At 41.8% G+C, this 21,606-nt stretch overlaps 1 protein-coding gene across 1 annotated transcript; it reads left to right on the forward strand.

The window, feature by feature from the left end:
• Positions 1 to 19,656: 19,656 nt before the first annotated feature.
• LOC143598386 (uncharacterized) lies at positions 19,657 to 20,514 on the forward strand (the record flags this gene model as incomplete). The annotated part of the gene is made up of 2 exons (XM_077076616.1): positions 19,657 to 19,764; positions 20,029 to 20,514. Coding segments are annotated over exons 1-2 (594 nt in total), but the record flags the coding sequence as incomplete, so codon positions are not given.
• Positions 20,515 to 21,606: the final 1,092 nt, after the last annotated feature.

Here is a 21,606-nt window from a genome sequence, read left to right on the forward strand (position 1 = left end):
GAGAGTTTAACAACTCAACAGTTTCCTTAGTCTTTTTCAGCTCCTCTTTGTCGGACGCTGCTGCCGCCAAGGCATCTTCCTTTTCTGCTCGCGCAATATCTAGTGCTTCCTGGCTAGACGCTGCCGTCGCCAAGGCTTCATCTTTCTCGGCCCTCGCGGCCTCCAGCTCCCTCTTCAGCCGCGCAACCTCGCTCTCCAATGATGATTTCTCAGTTATAGACTGGACAAGAGCTTGGTCACGCGCCTCGGCGTCTAGCTCCAAGTCACGCACTCTCCGCGCGTACTTGGCCGCTTCCTCCTCCGCCACCTGCTGCTTCTCCCGCGCAGCTTGGAGCTCATGCCCGCGCTTTACATAGGCAGCGTTGGCACTTGCTCTGTTCTCACTAAGCTCTGGTTGGAGTTTCTCAGCTCTCTCTCGAGCATCAGAAAGATTCCAAGCAGACACTTTGGCTTCTTGCTTGGCTGCCGCGAGAGCGTCACGTACCTTTATGTAATCATAGTGAAGCTCTCGGGAGGCAGCAAAGAAAGCAGACCCAGCGAACAGATGATCGTTGAGCAAGTCCACGCGAGCGCGTTCCTCCTGAAACCTCCTTTCAGTTGGAGGCACGGCATGAGCCCAGAAGTCCTCACACACACCCATGGATTGAAAGGAACTATCTGCATTAATGTTCCATCTTGGGCGGTAAATGTGATCGGCTTCCTGCGAACACAAAGCAATGATCTAAGTCAACACTTATATGGAAGTCCGCGCAGCGGAGCAAAACGAACCTATACCTGCGGGGATGAAGCAGAAAAGTCAGCGCCAGACCCACGAGAAGACTGCGCCGCGAAATCTCGTGGCGCTACAGGGCTGGCGCGTCCGTCGTCAGAGTCTTCATGATGAACCTCCTCATCTTCTTCAACAGGCCTTTTCTCCTGCGACCTGGAAGGCTCCAAACCAGTCTCGCGAGGAGGGCTGCGCGCAGGAGGAGGTGAGGGAGGTCTCGACGCCGCCAGGTCGGCGCGTAGAACGGCTTCCTGCTCCTTAGTAATCCCGATAAGGGGAGATTCAGTGCTTGCAGGAGCAGGGGCAGAACCAACAGCGCTGGCGCCGGCGCCAGCAGCGCCGCCAGTAGCTTGCGCGCCAGCTATGACTCCTATTAAAAAATTAACAAAGAGCAATTGTTCATGACTTGATCTAAAAAGAGAAGTCAGGAAATAAAAGTGCAATACATACCCTGGCGCAACGCCGTTCGGGAGTTAAGCATCGCCATGAAGTCCATCTTCCCCCTCTTGGAGGGTAAAATGGGGGACTTCGAAGCAGCCTTCGGCGCAGCCTCGGTACCTCGTTGCGCTTGAGGTTGATCCACCAAGGTCGCCGGCTCTACAAACATTTGAGTAAGCAAAGATTCATTAATAATTCTCAGAGTCGCGCTCATAAAACTATAAAGTTTAAGCAAAGTATACCTGTCGGAGTGGAAGCAGCAGGCGCAGCGCCGCTTCTCTTTTCCGCCGCACGAAGGAAGGAAGTGGCGGCACCATACCTCGTGTGGACAGGAGGTCTGCCCACATTTTGAGGCAAGGAGGACAAGGAAAACTTGGAGGTAAACTCCTGGGTTTTCTCAAGTCCCTTCGCCTGAGGAGGATCTTTAGCAACAGGGGCATCGTCCTTCTTCTGTTTCTTACTGGCCCCTACGCCAGTTTGCCCTTTAGCTTTACGCTTTAGTTGGGGCTCCTCCTCCTCCACCTCCTCTTCCGCGAGCTCCAGCTCGTAATTCTCGAGCGCATCTACAATACATGCAACAGAAGTGTTAGCCAAATTTGGTATTATAAAGGCATAAACATAAGTACAGAGGCTTACCAGGCGCATCGCTGTCAAAGCGAAATCCCAGATCAACAGGGATGAACATGTCATCAAAGCGATCGGGGAAACCAACCTCACCAGCGCCCAGCGCGATGGAGCCACCCTCCATATGCTCATCATAGGCGGCGTGGACATACTCCTTGCTGACTGCACAAAACAAGTCTAAATGATGTCAGCAAAAAACGAATTATTTCGCGCAAAAAGTAATGCAATGAGAAACTTACACAAGCCGTCCACTTGGATAACAGGCTCCGCCGCGCTGTCTGCCCACCTCCTGCTCATGCCAACCCCCACCAGCGCCTCCTCGCAAATTTTCCTGGCGGGGGATGGCTCGGCGGTCAACTTCTTAACCCAGGCGCCAGTTGGGTTCTTAATGACATCCACATCCGCGGGCGCAGAAGTGATCGCGCGCATTGTCATGCGGATGGGAATCACGCCAGCCTTGATATAAAAAAATCTCTCAGACCAGTCATGAAGGCTCTTGAATGAAACAGTGCTGCACTTGACCTTCTGACTGCGAGGAATAAATGAAAACCAAGAGTCCTGGACTTTTGGCTTGTAAAAAAATTGAAAGCGCCGAGGGGTTGGCTCCTCGCGCTGTGATTTGCACATGAACTCAAAATGAGTCATGCGCACAAGTCCAAACGGATGGACTTGGGATATATGAATCCCATAGAATTGAAGCACCGCACCCACAAACCTGGTCATCGGGAGACGAAGGTTGCAGTGGGTGAAAAAATGGCAGTATAAGGATATAAAGCCCGCAGGCGGGTCCGCCGCCGTCTGCCCAGCCGCCGGCAGTATACAGCCATACTCAGGGAGAAAACCCTGAGAGGCGATTAGGCTGTCGAAATCAGACTGCCTAAGCTTGCAGGGGAAATCATCCCACTTCTTCACCGACTTGGTTCTCCCTACATCCTCCGATGTGGCCTCAACAGCCCTCTTCCCCTTGCCGGTCTTCTTCAACGTAGTCATCATTATGGATTTAACACGGCGTCTTCTGGAGGCGATTGAGGTGTTTGAAGAGTTCGAGCTATCAGACATGCAACTGCAAAAGCAGACAATCGGAAGTTCGGAAGCAATAAACACAGACAATTGGAATAGGAGAGGAAAAGCTCTGAATAAGCAACAAGATGAAGGATAAAAAACTCTAAGGGCTTGCTTTTATAGGCCCAGGAGAGAGAAAAATGGGTACTGATCGGACTTCACGCGCCCCCACTCGCAGATGTAAGCCAACGCGAGCGCGACACGTATCCCTGACACTATGTGAGGGGACACGAAAAGAAAGATACAGCTGTTGCCAGAGTTCACGCGCCACCACTCGCAGGTACGGACCAACGCGAGCGCGACACGTGTTCCTGACACTATGTGAGGGGACGTGAAAGGCAACTGTAGCACCTCGAGCACGCGAAAAGTCTGACACGTCTCCGTCACTGACACATGTCAGCAACAACCAACCACGTACATGGACGTTTCGTTTCAACCAAAAGGATAGAATTTCGCGCAACGACGAGTAATAAGAAGAAAAAGACAAAACCCTATTAAAAGAGCAAACTATTAAGTCTAATATCTATCTTACCTCGCTCGCGCGAGACAAGACACACATTAGACTGGGGGGGGGGCTTGAAGAGGTATGTACCCGCCTCAACACCGAGTGAGGCGGGTCAACCCACAAGATATAGACAAGAGTCTTGAAATCAAGACATTATGAAGGCACAAAGCCAAAACCTATGCGCATGGCGCATATTCACATGCTCAGGCATCACATATGCTCACGCATATCACATGCTCAGGCATCACATATGCTCATGCATCACATATGCTCACGCATATTCACATGCTCAGGCATCACATATGCTCACGCATATCACATGCTCAGGCATCACATATGCTCATGCATCACATATGCTCACGCATATCACATATGCTCATGCATCACATGCTCACGCATATCACATATGCTCAGGCATCACATATGCTCACGCATCACATATGCTCACGCATATCACATCTGCGCGTGGCGCATCCGCGCGTGGCGCATATCACATGCTTGTGCATATCACATCTGCGCATGAAACATCTGCGCGTGAGAATAAAGAGAAGACCTCGCGCATCCTCAGGATAGGCGCATATCACACATGCACATAATCAACCTCGTCCTTATCCAAATCAGGATTAGGGCAACCTTGATTGTACACGTCAGACAACCTTCCAGAAGGTATCTTTTTAAGGAAATAAGAATATGCTGATGTTGACAGCTGCCAAATGAAAGGTGGACAACTCAGCATAACCCATGTGCTACCACGTGATTATAACCAATGAAAAGGCACCAGGTGTCCCTGAAGGACACGTAGCGCAAAGCAATTGGAGGAGGCCAACAAGGCTGAGCCCAATCAGTGGAAACCCTAGCACTATAAATACCACATCAACTCCATAAGGAAAGACACTCAATTATCCAGTAACACACTCAATCACATAGTATTCAGCTACATTAAGCAATACTCTCCAGATTTCCTTACTCTCATATTATTATCTTCTCCTACAAATACTTATTCTCACACCGGAGGGTTACCCCAAAGAGGACCCCTCTGTCCCTTTCTGAGGGGTAAGTTGACGGTGCTGTTCATTTTGTAGGTGGAAGAACCCAGATCCCAGAGAACCATCGGTGAAATAGCATAATCACACCCGAGGAAAGTAGATCGTCTACCAGTGAGTCGATCCACGTCTCTTCAGGTACAATAATGCTCTTATTCATCGTCCGTATATAAGCCACACTCTACTTTGCCTCTCATATTCGTCTTTTGGTATCGATTTTCTCTATATAGTTAGTTGCAGGACGAAGGGTTGTAAAAACTTAAAAGTTGAGAGGTAGAGCCGTCTTAAATTTGTTGACTTGATGAGTTATTTAGCTGCTTTCTAAGTTTGTATGTGTCTACAACTTTTTTATGGTGGCGTTTGCTAAAGTTCCATTGGATGACTAGGATAATCTCGTGGCTTACACTTGATGATGCAATACGCCTTTGTTTGACCCAAAAAGTTTGGTTTAAAATGGAAGTTCAACATGGAGAGTAGTAGCTTTGGTGTAGTTTGCAATCACTTTCAAATGGATAGTTTGGAGATATATTTTCTAACAAATTTTGCTATTATTGGCACATAATTGGTATTATTCATTTTCTGGTAATGATACATCGAAATAAGACCCTCATATACATAAAGGGGTCAAAGGTAAAAAAAAAGGAAGGCTTAATCAATGCCTACAGTCAGGGAGTAGTAAAGGAAAATTCTGTAAATAAGGACACAATATATTATGGTCCATTACTCCCTCTCATGTTGGTGCATGAAGATTAATAATGCCTAACTTGACGAGTAGGTTATGAAAGCGTTGTGTCTCTAACGATTTGGTGAAAATGTCCGCAACTTGTGCCGTTGTGCTAATTTCCATTGGTTGAATTTCCTTTGATTCAACCCTTTCTTGGACAAAACAACAATCCATTTCTACATGTTTAGTTCTTTCATGGAAAACGGGATTGTTAGCAATGTGTCTTGCGGCTTGGTTGTCACAAAATAGTTGAGTAGGACCCGTACATGGTATCTCAAGTTCACTTAGTAACCACCGTATCCACAAGATTTCACTTACCGTGGATGCCATAGCCCGATATTCGGCTTCTGCAGATGACCATGAAACAACTGCTTGTTTCTTAGACTTCCATGATATAGGAGCTCACCCGAGAAGCAACAAGTACCCTGTTCTTGACCTTCTCGTAATGGGAAACTGACGGGTGGTCCGTTGGACAACCCTTAAGTGATTTAAGACCATTCATAACCATGCATTTAATCGGTTTATTTTGTGGAATTAGATAACTACTGTGTTGCGGTTAATTGCAAGCTAAAGGAGGTTCCGGAGTCAGTATGGTGCATAACGAAGAAACTAAAGGAACCGGAGACTTGAGAGAGGTCAAAACAAGTGAAATATGGAGATTGTGGCTGAAGTCCACCATGGCCCACAGTCCAGACCGCGAGCCACGTTCCAAAGTAACAAAGAGAACAGAAGCCACTGTACCGTGGCGGTACGGTGACAGTGGAGACCATCGTGGGCCACGGTTCAACTTTTCAAGAACTACACCGTGACCCACGATGTGAACCGCGGGCCACGGTCTGAGCCGTAACTGCCAAGTTGTCTTTGTTTTTAATCCATTTTTCATTGTTTTTTCATCTATATTATATTCTAAACACCCTAAGGACGAATTTTGGAGTGCAAGAAATTTATTTTGGTGATTGTAATCATCGATTTGGTATTTTTGCTTCATCTACATGCTTTAATTCATGTGATGATGAACCAACTGATGAGTGGCTAGTACTCTTTATGTTCTCTACCGAATTGTAAGGTTTCAATTGACTATTTGTGAACCGTTTATGTTATTTGTGGGATAGTAATTTGATCATTTGATTGTATTGCTATGGTGATTGTGAGTTGTTTTGTAAGTGTTAGTATAGTATAAATTCGTGTTCTTGACTATCCGTTCTTGGTGCCATAGGCAATCGAGATTTATTAGAAGAGAATTAGGGTTAACTATATTAAACTGATTATCGAGTGACAACCTTGCATTTTTATAATCCAAGTACTTAGTCCTCTTTTATCACTTTCAAACACACTTTCATGAACTATGTCTATGTACTTCATCCCAAAAGTAAACGTTAACATTATCAATATTGAAAACTTGAAATCGGGGGAGAGCATTGTTTCTCATATTGTTTAAAACTCGTTTATTTGCTTTCAGTTATTTTCGTTAATCAAAATCAACAAATCAAATACTTGAATTTAATTTTTGCACTTAGTTTAAAATAGAGTAATTATAATGCTACATAGTAACACATTTTCCACAAACTACTTGTGTTCGACACCCGCTTATCGCTATCTAATTAGTTGTATTTGGTTTATTTTTGAGTGAGTCTTCGACCTCACGTCAAATTTTGGCGCCGTTGCCGGGGAGTATTGCGCAACGTGTGCTAGTTTATGTAGTTATTGTTTGTTATTTTCGGGTTTATGCTGGTTGTGTTAGTGTGCAGGTATCTACAGATGTATGCATACTAGAAGATTTAGCAGGTCATCACCACTAGTTATCGATCCTGAGATTGATAGAACACTTCGGAGAAACCGAGTCCTACTAAGGGAGAACAAGCTTCTTGGTTCTCCAACTGCATCGACAGCACCATGGAATCACCAGTTACCACTTCAGGTCAAACATTACCATCCACACCTCCACCAGTTTCACCAACACCTATCACTACTACCATACCTACAGCATCAAGCGAATTGAACCAAACTCACACAACTGAACCCATAGCTGCTCATTACACCTACTCAACACCATCCACATTGCCATCTATTTCCAACCTTTTTCCTACCTTTGGTGCATCGTCATCTCAACAAAACCAACAACCAACCTTTCAACAATCACAATTAAGCTACCAATATCAACCCCCACCTTTCATGTAACATTCAAGAACACAAGGTGATGGATACGGATGTGGGTTTGACAGTGAATTTGAGGGGTATGAAGTGGAAGGTTACTACGTGGGAGGTGATGGAAGAAAAGGGTAAATCCGGGAAATTTTGGTTATGGTCAATGGCAATAACTGGAACCGTTGCAAATGATTAATAGACAACCACCACTGGTTGTTCAACAACAAGCTCCACAACAACTGATTGTTGTTCAACAATTTCAACCGCCACCAATTATTCAACAACCACAAGCTCCACAACAAGGGCAACCACAAGGGCAACAACAAGATCAACAGTTTCAACAACAAATGCCCCAACCATAGTTTCAACAATTTGCACCTCCAAGACCCGTTTATAGGCAAATGGGTCAACAAAGAGTACCAATGGGGGTACCAAGAAGACATGCAAGAGAGATGGTAAGGGGTATTGAAGCTCATTTCCGACCAATAATTACTAATAACCCGTCTCTCGTGGTTATTCATCATAATCAACAAGGGAGGACATTTGAAGTGAGAACCAATTCCCTTCAAAGTCTACCTAAGTATAAGGGTCTAGCAACAGATGGACCTTACTTTCATTTGAAGGCATATGACTCTATTTGCAACAAGATTGAGGGTCAAGGTTTTACATCGGATGAGGTTAAGTTGGTCTTATTTCAATTTTCGTTGGAAGACAAGGAAAAGAGATGGCTTTACACATTGCCTTCCGCATCCATCTATACTTGGGCCTAGATGCAACAAAGATTCTTGGAAGAATTCTATACGGCCCAAAAGACCAATGATGCAAGAAGGAGTTTGAGAACTTTCCAACAACAATCGGGTGAGATGTTTCATGAAGCATTCGAGAGGTTTAACATGATGATTAAAAATTGTCCTCATCACGATATTGCTTTATGGGAGTTGTTGAATGCTTTTCATGAGGGGTTGAGTATGGAAGATGAACGAGATTTGTGGTCCATCACAAATGGTACATTCGGTACCAATTATGAACAAGATGATTGGACATATTTGGAACAAATAGCGGTTACATCAAAGAGAAAGGCCTAAACCGGAAGAAGAGCAAGACCGCGATCGGTAGATTACAAGTGCAAGCCGTGGAAGAAGGAGGGGTACACACCGCTAATCAAGTAATTGATGTTTGTACGAATTGTAACGAGTTAGATCATTCTTCAGAGGTATGTGCGGTGGGTCAAGTACAAGTAGAAGAGGTGAATGCACTTCAAGGGGGAGGTGGTAGGAATTACAACATGAACTCCAATACTTACCACCCCTGGTTGAGAAATCATCCGAATTTTTGTTATGGAAATCCGCTACTCAATCCAACCCGAACTTTCAAGGAAATCAAGGAAATTATGTTCCTCGCCAACAATATAATAACCAAGGTAATTTTCATGGAGGGAATAATCAAGGGTTCCAAGGTCAAGGGGGTGGTGGTCAAAGTGGGTCCGTGGGTCAAGGTTCACCAAGTGGAAATGAAGTTATGGACATGTTGAAGAAGATGCAACAAGATATGCAACGGAGAAATCAACTTGATGAAGCTCGAATGCAAAAGGATGATCGAGATAAATCCATCCAATCGTTGACCACACAAATGGGTCAACTCGCAACTGAAGTGTCAGAATTGAAGAAAAATAAAGGCCAACTGCCAAGCGACACTAAGGTAAACTGTCCCATAGTTCATCTCGTAACGTTCCTATAAATCATGTTAGTGTCTTATGAAGTGGTAAAGAATACAAATAGGATTTATCACCGGGTGTGGTTGATGGGGAAGTCGAGGACATTACGGGTAATGAAAGTGATGATGAAATTGAAACCAATAAACCCAGTAAACATGTCACTTTTGAAAAACCGTTACAAAATCCAGGTCAAACTTCAAATTTAAAATATAAACACAAGGAAGTCGAACCCAATGCGGTTCCATTTCCTTAGCTTTGCTTGACCCGGGAAAGAAAAATGTAATTGTTAAAAGAGGTCCTCAAAAGGAGGAGATGTGGGAAGTGTTTAAACAAGTAAAAGTGAATTTACCTCTACCCGAGGCAATAAAACAAGTGCCCGCGTATGATAAGTTTTTAAAAGAATTATGCACTCAAAAAAGGCAATAAAAAGATGCACTCAAAAAAGGCAACCAAAAGTGCCTAAACGAGTGGATTTAACTGAGTGGGTAAGTGCGGTTTTAAAAGGAGATCTTCCTCCTAAGCTTCAAGATCCGGGAACGCCCTTACATAATATTCAAGTAGGCGATTTTCAAATGTCTAGGGCGTTACTATATCTTGGGGCCGGAGTAAGAATTTTTCCGGTGGTTTATATGACCAATATGACTTTGGTCCTTTGAAACGTGTTGAGACCACGGTTGTATTGGTGGATTTGTCTCATAAATTCCCCTGTGGAATCGTGCGGGATGCAATTGTGAAAGTGGAGGTTTTTATTATCCTGTGGACTTTTTGGTGTTAGATTATTCATCGGGTTACCCAAGTCAACAACAAAATGTTATCTTGGGTCGATCATTTTCTAACACTGCTCACGCAATCATTGATTGTAGATTTGGTACCGTTGACATGGCGTTTGGTAATCGAAAAATGCGCCTTAATGTTTTTACTAACGTTGCTAATTCTTTGAGTGGTGAAGAATGTTTTATGGTAGATGTGGTGGACCATTGTATTCCTCATGAATATGATGAAGATTGTGTAGAAGCTTGTATTTGTGATGATTCTGACAGGCACAAGTGTGTGCTTTGAGGATGGAAGAACAAAAAAACGATGTCTTAGCTATGCAAGAGTGAAGGCCACCATGGACACATCAATTTGAGAGCTTGCCAACGGAGATCAATTCGGACACAAAGCCGTCTTTGGAGTGTCCACCAAAGGTTGAATTGAAGGACGGATTTTGGAGTGCAAGAACTTTTTTTTCGTGATTGTAATCATTGATTTGGTATTTTTGCTTCATCTACATACTTTAATTGATGTGATGATGAACCGAATGATGAGTGGCTAGTACTCTTTATGTTACCTCCCAAATTGTAAGGTTTCAATTGACTATTTGTGAATCGTTTATGTTATTTGTGGGATAGTAATTTGATCATTTGATTGTATTGATATGGTGATTGTGAGTTTGTTTTGTAAGTTTTTGTATAGTATAAATTCGTGTTCTTGACTATCCGTTCTTGGTGCCATAGGCAATCGAGATTTATTAGAAGAGAATTAGGGTTAACTATATTAAACTGATTATTGAGTGACAACCTTGCATAATCCAAGTACTTAGTCCTATTTTATCACTTTCAAACACACTTTCATGAACTATGTTTATGTAGTTCATCTCAAAAGTGAACGTTAATATTATCAATATTGAAAACCTGAAATCGAGGGAGAGCATTGTTTCTCATATTGTTTCAAACTCATTTATTTTCTTTCAGTTATTTTCGTTAATCAAAATCAACAAATCAAATACTTGAATTTGCTTTTTGCACTTAGTATAATATAGATAAATTTCATAGCTACTTAGTAACACATATTCCACAAACTCTCTGTGTTCAACAACCGCTTACCGCTATCTAATTAGTGTAATCGGTTTATTTTTGAGTGAGTCTTCGACCCAAGTCACTTGAAGTATGCATTCTTAGGGGAGAATGAAACCCTTCCGGTTATCACTGCTTCTAACTTGGAGGAAGAACAAGAGAGGGCGTTGGCAAAAGTGGTGGGAGAACATAAGGCTGCCATTGGATGGACGCTTGTGAATTTAATGGGTATTAGTCACTCGATTGTTATGCATAAAATAATTACTGATGAGGAGGCTAAACCAACAAGGGAGACTCAAAGACGGTTGAACCCGAATTTGCGAGAAGTGGTGAAAAAGGAGGTTATCAAGTGGTTGGATGCGGGGATCATTTATCCCATTTCAGACAGTGCATGAGTGAGCCCGACACACGTAGTACCCAAGAAATCCGACATCCGCGTCATTAAAGATGATAATGGTGAACATCGATTATAGAAAATTATATAAAATTAAAGATGATAGTGGCGTGTGTGCATCGATTATAGAAAATTAAATAATGCAACCTCAAAATACCATTTTCCGTTACCATTCATTGATCAAATAATTGAAAAAATTTCTGATCAAAAATATAATTGTTTTTTGGATGGATATTCGGCTTAAAATCAAATTGCAATTCATCCCGATGACCAACACAAGACAACATTTACTTGTCCATATGGTACTTTTGCCTTTAGGCGAATGCCATTTGGACTGTGTAATGACCCGACCACTTTTCAAAGATGTATGATGAGTATTTTTTCTAACATGGTCGGTGTTAGGGCACGAAAATTTGGCGCTGTGGATACGTTATCATAGCATATGTCTGGATCAGTTATCCTTAGCATGTATTCCAAACAATATCAGGGCCAAGGATACTCAGTACTTATTACTAATTAACGGTTGTTCTCATGTGTAGTCTTGTGTTTAGCAGGTGTAACGGTTAGAAGACTCAGTCTATCCATTAACTCGCAGTTAAAAAGATATGGCACGTGGTCAAATGGCTGTAACACATTTAGTGGGGATAATGGCGGATTAATAGGACTTCTTGTTGAGTCACAAATAACTGATTGCTGAGGATATGTTATTCTTGAAGACGTGTCTGGATCAATTATCCTTCTGAAGAGTTCCAGAGCTATGCCATGATCAAGGATCCTCAGTAATTGGTGTTGTTAACGGTTGTTTCTTATATGAAGGTTTATATTTATCTAGTGCAACGGCTCCAAGACTTATTCCACCGGATAGCTCGCTAGTAAACTTGTCAAACACGTGGTCAAAGTCGTGGATGAAGCTAGTGGGAGTAGTTTCTTAAAAATAGGACATTAGTTATTGTTATTTTTTGTATATAACGAGATTGTGATCAGCTAGGGTTACACACTTATCACCTCACACACTTTAGCAGCTCTCATAATTCTCTCCAGCAACATACACACACACATAGCAACTATTGTACTTCTGATCATAATCTCCAACCCTTGTAAAATCCATTTTTGATATTAATAAAGTGGTGATCTACAATTGTCATCACCCGGGGTTTTTTCCGTTGATCTAAACAATATCAAGGGGTTTTTCCTCGCAACAAATCGCTGTGTTCATCTCAATTTCGTTTATATATTCATTGTTATCAATTTAGCACTAAACCTCACATAACAGATTTGGATACATTATCCTTAGCTCATTTTTATCCAAAACAATTTGGCGCCCACCATGGGGCAATTGGTGCTATAATCCATATTATTCCCATCATTTTCAACCTTTTCATACCCATATTACTATCAATGGCCTCTCAATCAACCTCTGCTTCGTCAACTATGCCGTCTACGGTTCCTCTCTCATCAAGGACATTGCCGCCGATGCCTCCGCCAATCACGGGAGCACCAAGGGCTGCTGCTGCTGGAAGCAAGACGCAATTACCAGTCTTCCAGAGCTCGAAAACCGCTGCTGCTGTGCTGGTGGTTAATACTAACAATGATGTTTCATCTATGTTTTCGCAGGTTAAAGCATATATGGAGCAGCAGAACAAGACCAACCAGAGGATGCTTCGTGAGATAGAAGATCTCAAGAAGACTAAGAGGCCAGCGGAGGATCACACTCCCCTGATACCCAGGATGCTGGATTTCTCCAGTCCAGGATCCATGGCTCAGTTCACTCAAGGATCATCTATCCTTCAACAAGGGTCCATGGGTCAACAGACTCAAGGATCCTCACTATTTCATCCAGGATCATCTATCCTTCAACAAGGGTCCATGGGTCAGCAAACTCAAGGAGCCTCGTACTTCCAGCAAGGATCATCTATCCTTCAACAAGGATCCATGGGTCAGCAAACACAAGGATCCTCACACTTCCGACAAGGATCACCCATCCTTCAACTAGGATCCTCAGGATTATATCTTCAAGGATCCTATAATTCCCAACCTTAAGGATCCTTCTATCAGAATCAAGGATCCTCAGGAGTCCAACATCAACGATCCTCCGAATTCCATGAAGGAGATTTCATTCCCATGCAGACTATCGCGTCGGGTGGTCCAACTCCTATCGCTGACTCTTCTTATCCTAGATACTCATCCGAGATGCCAACCTTCGCCCAGCAAAGAGGTAATTTGTATGATCCTTTATCCTTAGATGCTAACCGTGGTTCCATGCAAAATGCAGGTATCAACCAAGCTATGGTCAAGGAGCTACAGAAGCTCAAGGATATGATATCCAGTGTTCCCGGGGTGATACGACCAATTCCCGAGAAACCTGAGGGGAGCTACAAATTATCCAGATTTGCTCCGCCTATCTGTGATGCTGAAATCCCGAAGCGATTCCAAACCCCCAACATGAAGACTTATGATGGAACCACTGATCCTGAAGAACATGTGGCACAATACAAAGAAAGGATGGAGATCAACCCCATTCCTGAGAGACTCAAGGAAGCCTGCTTGTGTAAAGGCTTTGGATCCACACTGACATGATCAGCATTAAAATGGCTACCAAGTCTTCCTCCCTTTTCAATTACTTCTTTTTCACATTTAGTTAACTTATTCAACAGTCAGTTTTCCTGTAGCAGGAAATTTGAGAAGTTAATTAGTGATTTATACCGAGTTGTCCAACCAAGTGATGAATCCCTTAGGTATTTCGTCACGAGGTTCAGCAGGGAAGCTTTAGAAATCCCTAATCTTGACATGGCTACTGTTGTTGAAGCCTTTAAGATGGGACTTCAGAGGGGCTCCCCCTTTTATGATGATCTTGTGATGACTCCTTGCAGGTCTCAAGATGAAGTAAGGAACATAGCACTTAGGTTTATACGGCTGGAATATGACAAAAGGATCCAAGAAAGATTGGGGGCTCAGACAAAACAAGAATTCCCTGATAAGAATAAAGGATCCTCATACAGGAACAATAACTCAAATCCGTACAACAAGTTCAAAAATCAAAACATACGAGAAGTTGAAGAAGAAGACTATCCCTGCATCTTCGAGTATTGTTTCTCCGTAGATACCCATGGCTTGATTTGTGCCATGAAGGATCTAGGGGAGAAAGCAAGGTGGCCCTGAAAGAATGAGAAGACTACCACCTTCAAAGACAAGTCCAAGTGGTGTGCCTTCCACGACGATTTTGACCACATGACAGATGAATGCATTGGCTTAAGGAGGGAAATTGGATACCTCCTGAGCAAGGGCCACTTCAAAGAGCTCTTGGGAAGGAAGAAATCCAAGATCCAGGATCTTGAAGATCCTCCAAAAAAAGCAACGCCGCCACCACCAGATGCTCACGTGATCAGCTTCTTCTCTAGAGAATACGACATATTTTAAACTTCTTTTCCCGCAAAATAATTCGAGTTGGACGATGAAAGAAGACCACTCATCCCTACTACTCGAATAACTGATAAGAAAATCTTCTTCGATTCGAGTATCCAGGATCCTCACCTGGATGACCTAGATGTGCGAATGGTCAATTTCATCTCTGGAGGTTCAGACATATGTGGAACTTCTTTCTCTGCAGCAAAAAGGCTTGCCAAAGAGATTAAATTGGATAACGGAGACCGACCAATAGTATCCACCACTTTGACGACAGACAAAAGGATCTTCTTCGATGAGGAAGACAAATTAAACATCCAGGATCTTCACCATGACGGTTTGATTATTACCTTATTGATCGCTAACCATTATGTACGCAAGATCTTAGTTGACGGTGGGAGCTCGGTCAATATCATCCAACATGATGTCCTCAAGAAGATGAACATACCAGATTCAGAGATCATCCCTAGAACATCAGTGCTAGTCGGTTTCAGCGGAGAAACCAAGAAGACATTGGGGGACATCAACCTCCCAATTTATATTGAAGGGTTAACTTCATATAAAAACATCTGTGTTATTGATAACCTTTCTTATTGCAATGTTATTTTAGGTAGGCCCTGGCTGCATGGGATGAAGGCGGTGGCCTCAACTTACCACCAATGCATCAAACTACCTACCTCATGGGGAGTTGTGAAGATAGTTGGTGATCAGGCAGAGGCCAGGAACTATTATTCCTCATCAATGAAGCCAACAGCCAAGCAGACTATAGCATAGTAACCACAACAACATCCTAGGGACGTGCTGGAAGCTCGGGAGAAGGACTTAAAGGAAGTATCCTTGGACCCCGAGGATCCAGATGTGAGAGTGTTCCTAGGATCCAGTATCCCCAGCAGAATTGAGGAGGATATGATATCCATCCTAAAACGAAGAAAATCCACGTTTGCCTTCAAACATTCAGACATGACAGGTATTTCAAAGGAGTTAATCACTCATAAGCTCGGCCTTGATTTATCTATTAAACCCGTCCATCAGAAGTGAAGGAAATTCGCTCCTGAGAGGAACAAGATCATACAAGAAGAAGTTGAAAAACTTCTTAAGGCCGGTATGATCAGAGAGGTTCAATATCCTCGATGGTTGGATAATGTGGTTTCAAAAAAGAATGGAAAGTGGAGGGTATACGTTGATTTTACAGATTTAAACAAGGCATGTCCCAATGATCCTTTCCCGTTACCACATATAGACTCCATGGTGGATGCAACGGCAGGACATGAAATGCTTACCTTCATGGATGCTTCCTCTGGATTTCAGCAAATTCAGATAGAACCATCTGATAAGGAGGATACCGCATTCATGACTCCTACCGGCATATATTATTATATTGCTATACCATTTGGACTAAGAAATGCAGGGGAAACATACCAAAGACTAGTCAACATGATGTTCAAGGATCAGTTGGGCAACACTATGGAGGTATACATAGACGATATGGTGGTAAAGTCGAAGAAAGCTGAGGATCACCTTAGAGAACTCGAGGAAGCATTCAATATCCTTGATCAATATAACATGAAATTGAATCTATCAAAATGCCACTTTGGTGTTAAGGCTGGAAAATTTCTGGGATATATGGTAACTAAAAGAGGAATTGAGGCAAGCCCTGAGCAGATTGAAGCCATCATCAACCTAAAGTCACCTGCAAACGCCAAGGATGTTCAAAGGCTAACGGGAAGAATAGCCGCTCTCAACCGATTCATCTCAAGATCCTCCGAGAAATGCAAAGACTTCTACGACATTCTTAGAAAGAATAAGAAGTTTGAATGGACAGAAAAGCATGAAGCTGCACTTACAGCCTTGAATGATTACTTATCCTCAACCCCAGCCCTAATGAAGCCTGTGGATGGAGAATCCTTATATCTATATCTAGCAGTTTCAGGTAATGCAGTAAGTTCCGTCCTCGTCAAGGATCATGAAGGTGAACAACACCCATTTTATTATGTATGTAAGAGGCTTTTAGACGCAGAAGCCAAGTATTCTCATTTAGAAAAGTTAATCCTTGCTTTAATTATGGCTTCTACTAAATTAAGACATTATTTTGAGACTCATACTATTATTTTGAGAACTAACTACCATGTTAAGAATGTTCTTTGAAAACCATAATTGTCAGGTAGGATGGCTAAGTGGGCTGTAAAGCTGAGCACATACGACATTCAATATGAGCCTAGAACAACTATCAAATCACATGCACTCGCAGACTTTGTGGCTGATTTCAGCAGTGACATGCAGAAAGAAGCCGACTTGGAGGTTCAGCAACTAGATGCAACCAAGGATCCTTGGATCCTCTTCATAGATGGAGCATCCAACATAAGAGGAACGGGATTGGGCATACTACTGAAATCGCCACAGAGGGACATAATACCCCAGTCCATTGCATGTGCATTTCAAGCCACCAACAATGAGGCAGAGTATGAAACACTCATCGCAGGTTTACTTTTAGCCAAAAGCATGAGGATCAGGTTTCTTCAAGTTTATATGGATTCTTTACTTATAACTAACCACTTTAATGGTTCTTATACCGTAAAATGTGAGAATATGATCAAGTATTTAGAAATTGTGAAGGAATTGGCAAAATCCTTCGAAATGTTTAGTATACTATAGATACCAAGAGAGGAAAATGTTAGGGCAGACGCCTTAGTGAATTTAGCCTCATCCTTGAAAATTCCAGAAGATACGAAGATCCCAATTATCCATATACTCTTGCCAACAATAGGAGAGCAAGAAGTTGGAGAAATAACAAGTGATAAGCAGATTGTGCTTTGGGATCCATTATCCTCAGACAGTCAAGGATCCTGGATCCTCCCAATCAAATGTAAATTGACAAGTAGAAATCATATCAGGGCCAAGGATCCCCAGTACTTATTACTAATTAACGGTTGTTCTCATGTGTAGTCTTGTGTTTAGCAGGTGTAACGGTTAGAAGACTCAGTCTATCCACTAACTCGCAGTTAAAAAGATATGGCACGTGGTCAAATGGCTGTAACACATTTAGTGGGGATAATGGCGGATTAATAGGACTTCTTGTTGAGTCACAAATAACTGATTGCTGAGGATATGTTATTCTTGAAGACGTGTCTGGATCAATTATCCTTCTGAAGAGTTCCAGAGCTATGCCATGATCAAGGATCCTCAGTAATTGGTGTTGTTAACGGTTGTTTCTTATATGAAGGTTTATATTTATCTAGTGCAACGGCTCCAAGACTTATTCCACCAGATATCTCGCTAGTAAACTTGTCAAACACGTGGTCAAAGTCGTGGATGAAGCTAGTGGGAGTAGTTCCTTAAAAATAAGACATTAGTTATTGTTATTTTTTGTATATAACGAGATTGTGATTAGCTAGGGTTACACACTTATCACCTCACACACTTTAGCAGCTCACATAATTCTCTCCAGCAACATACACACACACATAGCAACTATTGTACTTCTGATCATAGTCTCCAACCCTTGTAACATCCATTTTTGATATTAACAAAGTGGTGATCGACAATTTTCATCACCCGGGGTTTTTTTCCTTTGGGGTTTTTCCTAGCAAAAAATCGTTGTGTTCATCTCAATTTCGTTCATATATTCATTGTTATCAATTTAGCACTAAACCTCACATAACAGATCTGGATACATACTCCTAGCTGATTTTTATCCAAAACAGTCGGGGAGTCACTTGAATTTTTTATGGACGATTTTTCCATTTTTGGCTCAACTTTTGAGTTTTGTCTTAATGATTTAGAAAAGATTTTAAAATGTTGTGTTGAGAAAAACTTGGTGTTGAGTTGAGAAAAAAGTCACTTCATGGTGCAAGAGGGCATTGTGTTGGGTCATGTGGTGAAAAGTAGGGGAATGGAAGTTGACCAAGCTAAAATAAAAGTAATTTCATATTTACCACCCCTGAAAAATGTCAAAGGGGTGAGGTCATTTTTGGGACATGCCTGATTCTATAGGAGACTTATCAAGGGTTTTAGTGCAATTTCGAATCCTTTATGTAATCTCTTATTGAAGGATGTCCCTTGAGTTTACTGATGAATGTGTGCAAGCTTTTGACAGTTTGAAGGAGAGGTTAGTGGAAGCACCCATTTTACAATCATTGGATTGGTCAAATCCGTTTGAAATCATGTGTGATGCTAGCGATAGAACAATTGGAGCGGTATTGGTCAAAGAGTGGAGAAAAAGCCAGTGGTGATTTATTATGCGAGCAAAACTTTATCCGATGTGCAATTGAATTACACCACTACCAAAAAAGAGTTACTTGCGGTGGTGCATGCCTTGGATAAATTTCGGTCGTATATTTTGGGAAGTAAAGTTGTGATTTACTCGGATCATAGCGCGGTCCGATATTTGATAGAAAATAAAGACGCGAAACTTTGTTTGATTCGATGGGTGTTATTATTGCAAGAATTTGAACTTGAAATCCGAGACAAGAAGGGTTGTGAGAATGTAGTGCCGGATCACTTGTCGCGGATTCCACTTGAAGGTGTTGATGATCCGATGGAGATAAATGAAAAGTTTCCGGATGAACAGTTGCTTGCCATCTCAACCGCATCGTGGTATGCCCATTATGTTAAATATTTAGCCACGGGTGCAATTCCCGAACATTGGTCAAAGAAACGGAGACAAAAATTCATGTCCCAAGTCAAACAATACATATGGGATGAACCGGACCATTTCAAGGTTGGAGCGGATCAAGTTCTTAGAAGATGTATACCCGAGAATGAAGTGCACAAGATTTTGACAAATGCTCATTCATCAGCATGTGGGGGCTATTTTAGTGGATTAAAAACGGGGTATAAAGTACTAACATTCGAGTTCTATTGGCCAACACTTTTCAAAGATGCTAATGAATATGTCCGACAATGCTTGAATTGTCAACGAATGGGGGGTATATCAAAAAGGAATGAAATACCTTTATAACCCATTTTGGTGGTTGACATTTTTGATGTGTGGGGCATAGATTTTTTATGGGCCCGTTTCCAAATTCGTGTGGGTACTTATACATTCTTATTGCGGTTGATTATATGTCGAAATGGGTTGAAGCGGTTGCAAAAAGAATTAATGATCATTCCGTGGTTTGTAAGTTTGTCCAAGCTAACATTTTTTAAAGATTCGGTATTCCAAGAGTAATCATAAGTGATGGTGGATCGCACTTCAAGAACTTCACGTTTGGTAAGTTGTTAAAATGTTATGGTGTTAATCATCGCAATGCAACACCTTACCATCCTCAAACCAGTGGCCAAGTTGAAGTTTCTAATCTCCAAATTAAGGAAATTTTGATGAAAACGGTTCGGGTGGATAGGAAAGATTGGTCAGTTAAGTTGGATGATGCATTATAGGCATATCGAACCGCTTACAAGACACCGATTGGTACCGCTCCTTATAGGTTGATGTATGGAAAGGGGTGCCATTTACCAATGGAGTTGGCCCACCGGGCATTATGGGCACTTAAGAGTGTTAATATGGATTATCATGAAGCCGGAAAGTTGAGGGAGTTAAAGTTGAGTGAACTAGAGGAAATCCCGGATAAAGCGTATGAATGTGCCTCGGCGTATAAAGAAAAATTAAAAAGGGTACATGATGCTAAGATAACGAAGAGAACATTTGAAGTTGAGCAAAAAGTATGGTTGTACAATTCAAGACTCAAATTGTTTCCCGGGAAGCTAAAAAGCAAGTGGATGGGTCCGTATGTCATCACAAGAGTAGGGAGGTTCGGTGATGTGGAGATTGAAGATATGCAAAATCAAATCAAACATGTTGTGAATGGACATCGCCTCAAACCATACCTAGAAGGCAAAGATCTAAATATGCTTGAAGATGATAAGGTGAGTTTTATCCTAAGCTCACTAGATGTTGCCACTTCGTAAAGGTCCAGGTATGTTGTATAAGTTAGTTTAGCTTTTTGTTCAAATTTGGTTTTTAAAATTACTTTTCTCGCTTTGGAATTTGTCCAAATCAAGTGTGGGGAAGTTTTTAACAATTTTTTTACCGTGTTGGGGACAACTCGGGTTTTTTCAAGGGGGCTAGGGTAATTTTAATTTTTAATTTCAATTTTTAGATTTTGATTTGGCAAGTAATTTTTTGATCATTTTCGTTATTTTTGATTCTTTTACCGTGAAAAAAATTATAAAAAAATAATAAAAATATTATAGTGAACCGTGGACCACGGTGTAAACTGTGGCCCATGATGGTTAACTGTGTGGCAAAGTAGAGGCTCATACCACGGTACGGTTCCCTATTTCCAAAATGACACATCTTGACCGTGACCCACGGTGTGGACTGTGGGCCACGGTCCGCCAAAAACAAACGAACAGAACTGAGTCCACCGTGGACCACAGTTTGAATCGTGGCCCACGATCCAATCGAGACAGCAAGGGGAGCTGGGTTTTGGTTAAACAAACAAGAAACAAATCAATTTTTAATCAATCTCCACCACGTAATTTACCTACTCTTCATTATTTACTTCCATTATGTTCTTCCTCCTTCCAATTACTTTCTACAAACCCTAACCTTCACATCACTTCTTCATATCATCATCAATCTCAAAGATTTTTGAACCTATTTTCATTGGATTTTTGTATGGATTAACAATAACAAACCTAATTCCACACATTGTTAAGTATTAATCCGGTTGTTGAGCAAAGGGATGACAAATTTCTTAAGAAATTTTGGGAGTTTTTGTTATTGTGTGAAGAAAAAGTTAGTATTCATCTTATTCAACTCTCAAGGTATGTTCTTTGTCAATTTTCGTGTACATATTGAAAAATTGTTAAGGTAGAATTGATTTGAATTATATACCAACTTGCTTGTTTGTGTAATTAGTATAATGGTTGTACTTTATGGTTGTGGATAATAGACAAATGTTACAAACATATGGTTGTTACTGATATACGTCTATTTATACATCTCGAATCCCT

This window comes from Bidens hawaiensis, unplaced genomic scaffold, assembly GCF_021521415.1.
Source record: "Bidens hawaiensis isolate Kalapana, Puna unplaced genomic scaffold, B.hawaiensis_p1.1 tig00001872_1, whole genome shotgun sequence".
NCBI lineage: Eukaryota > Viridiplantae > Streptophyta > Magnoliopsida > Asterales > Asteraceae > Bidens > Bidens hawaiensis.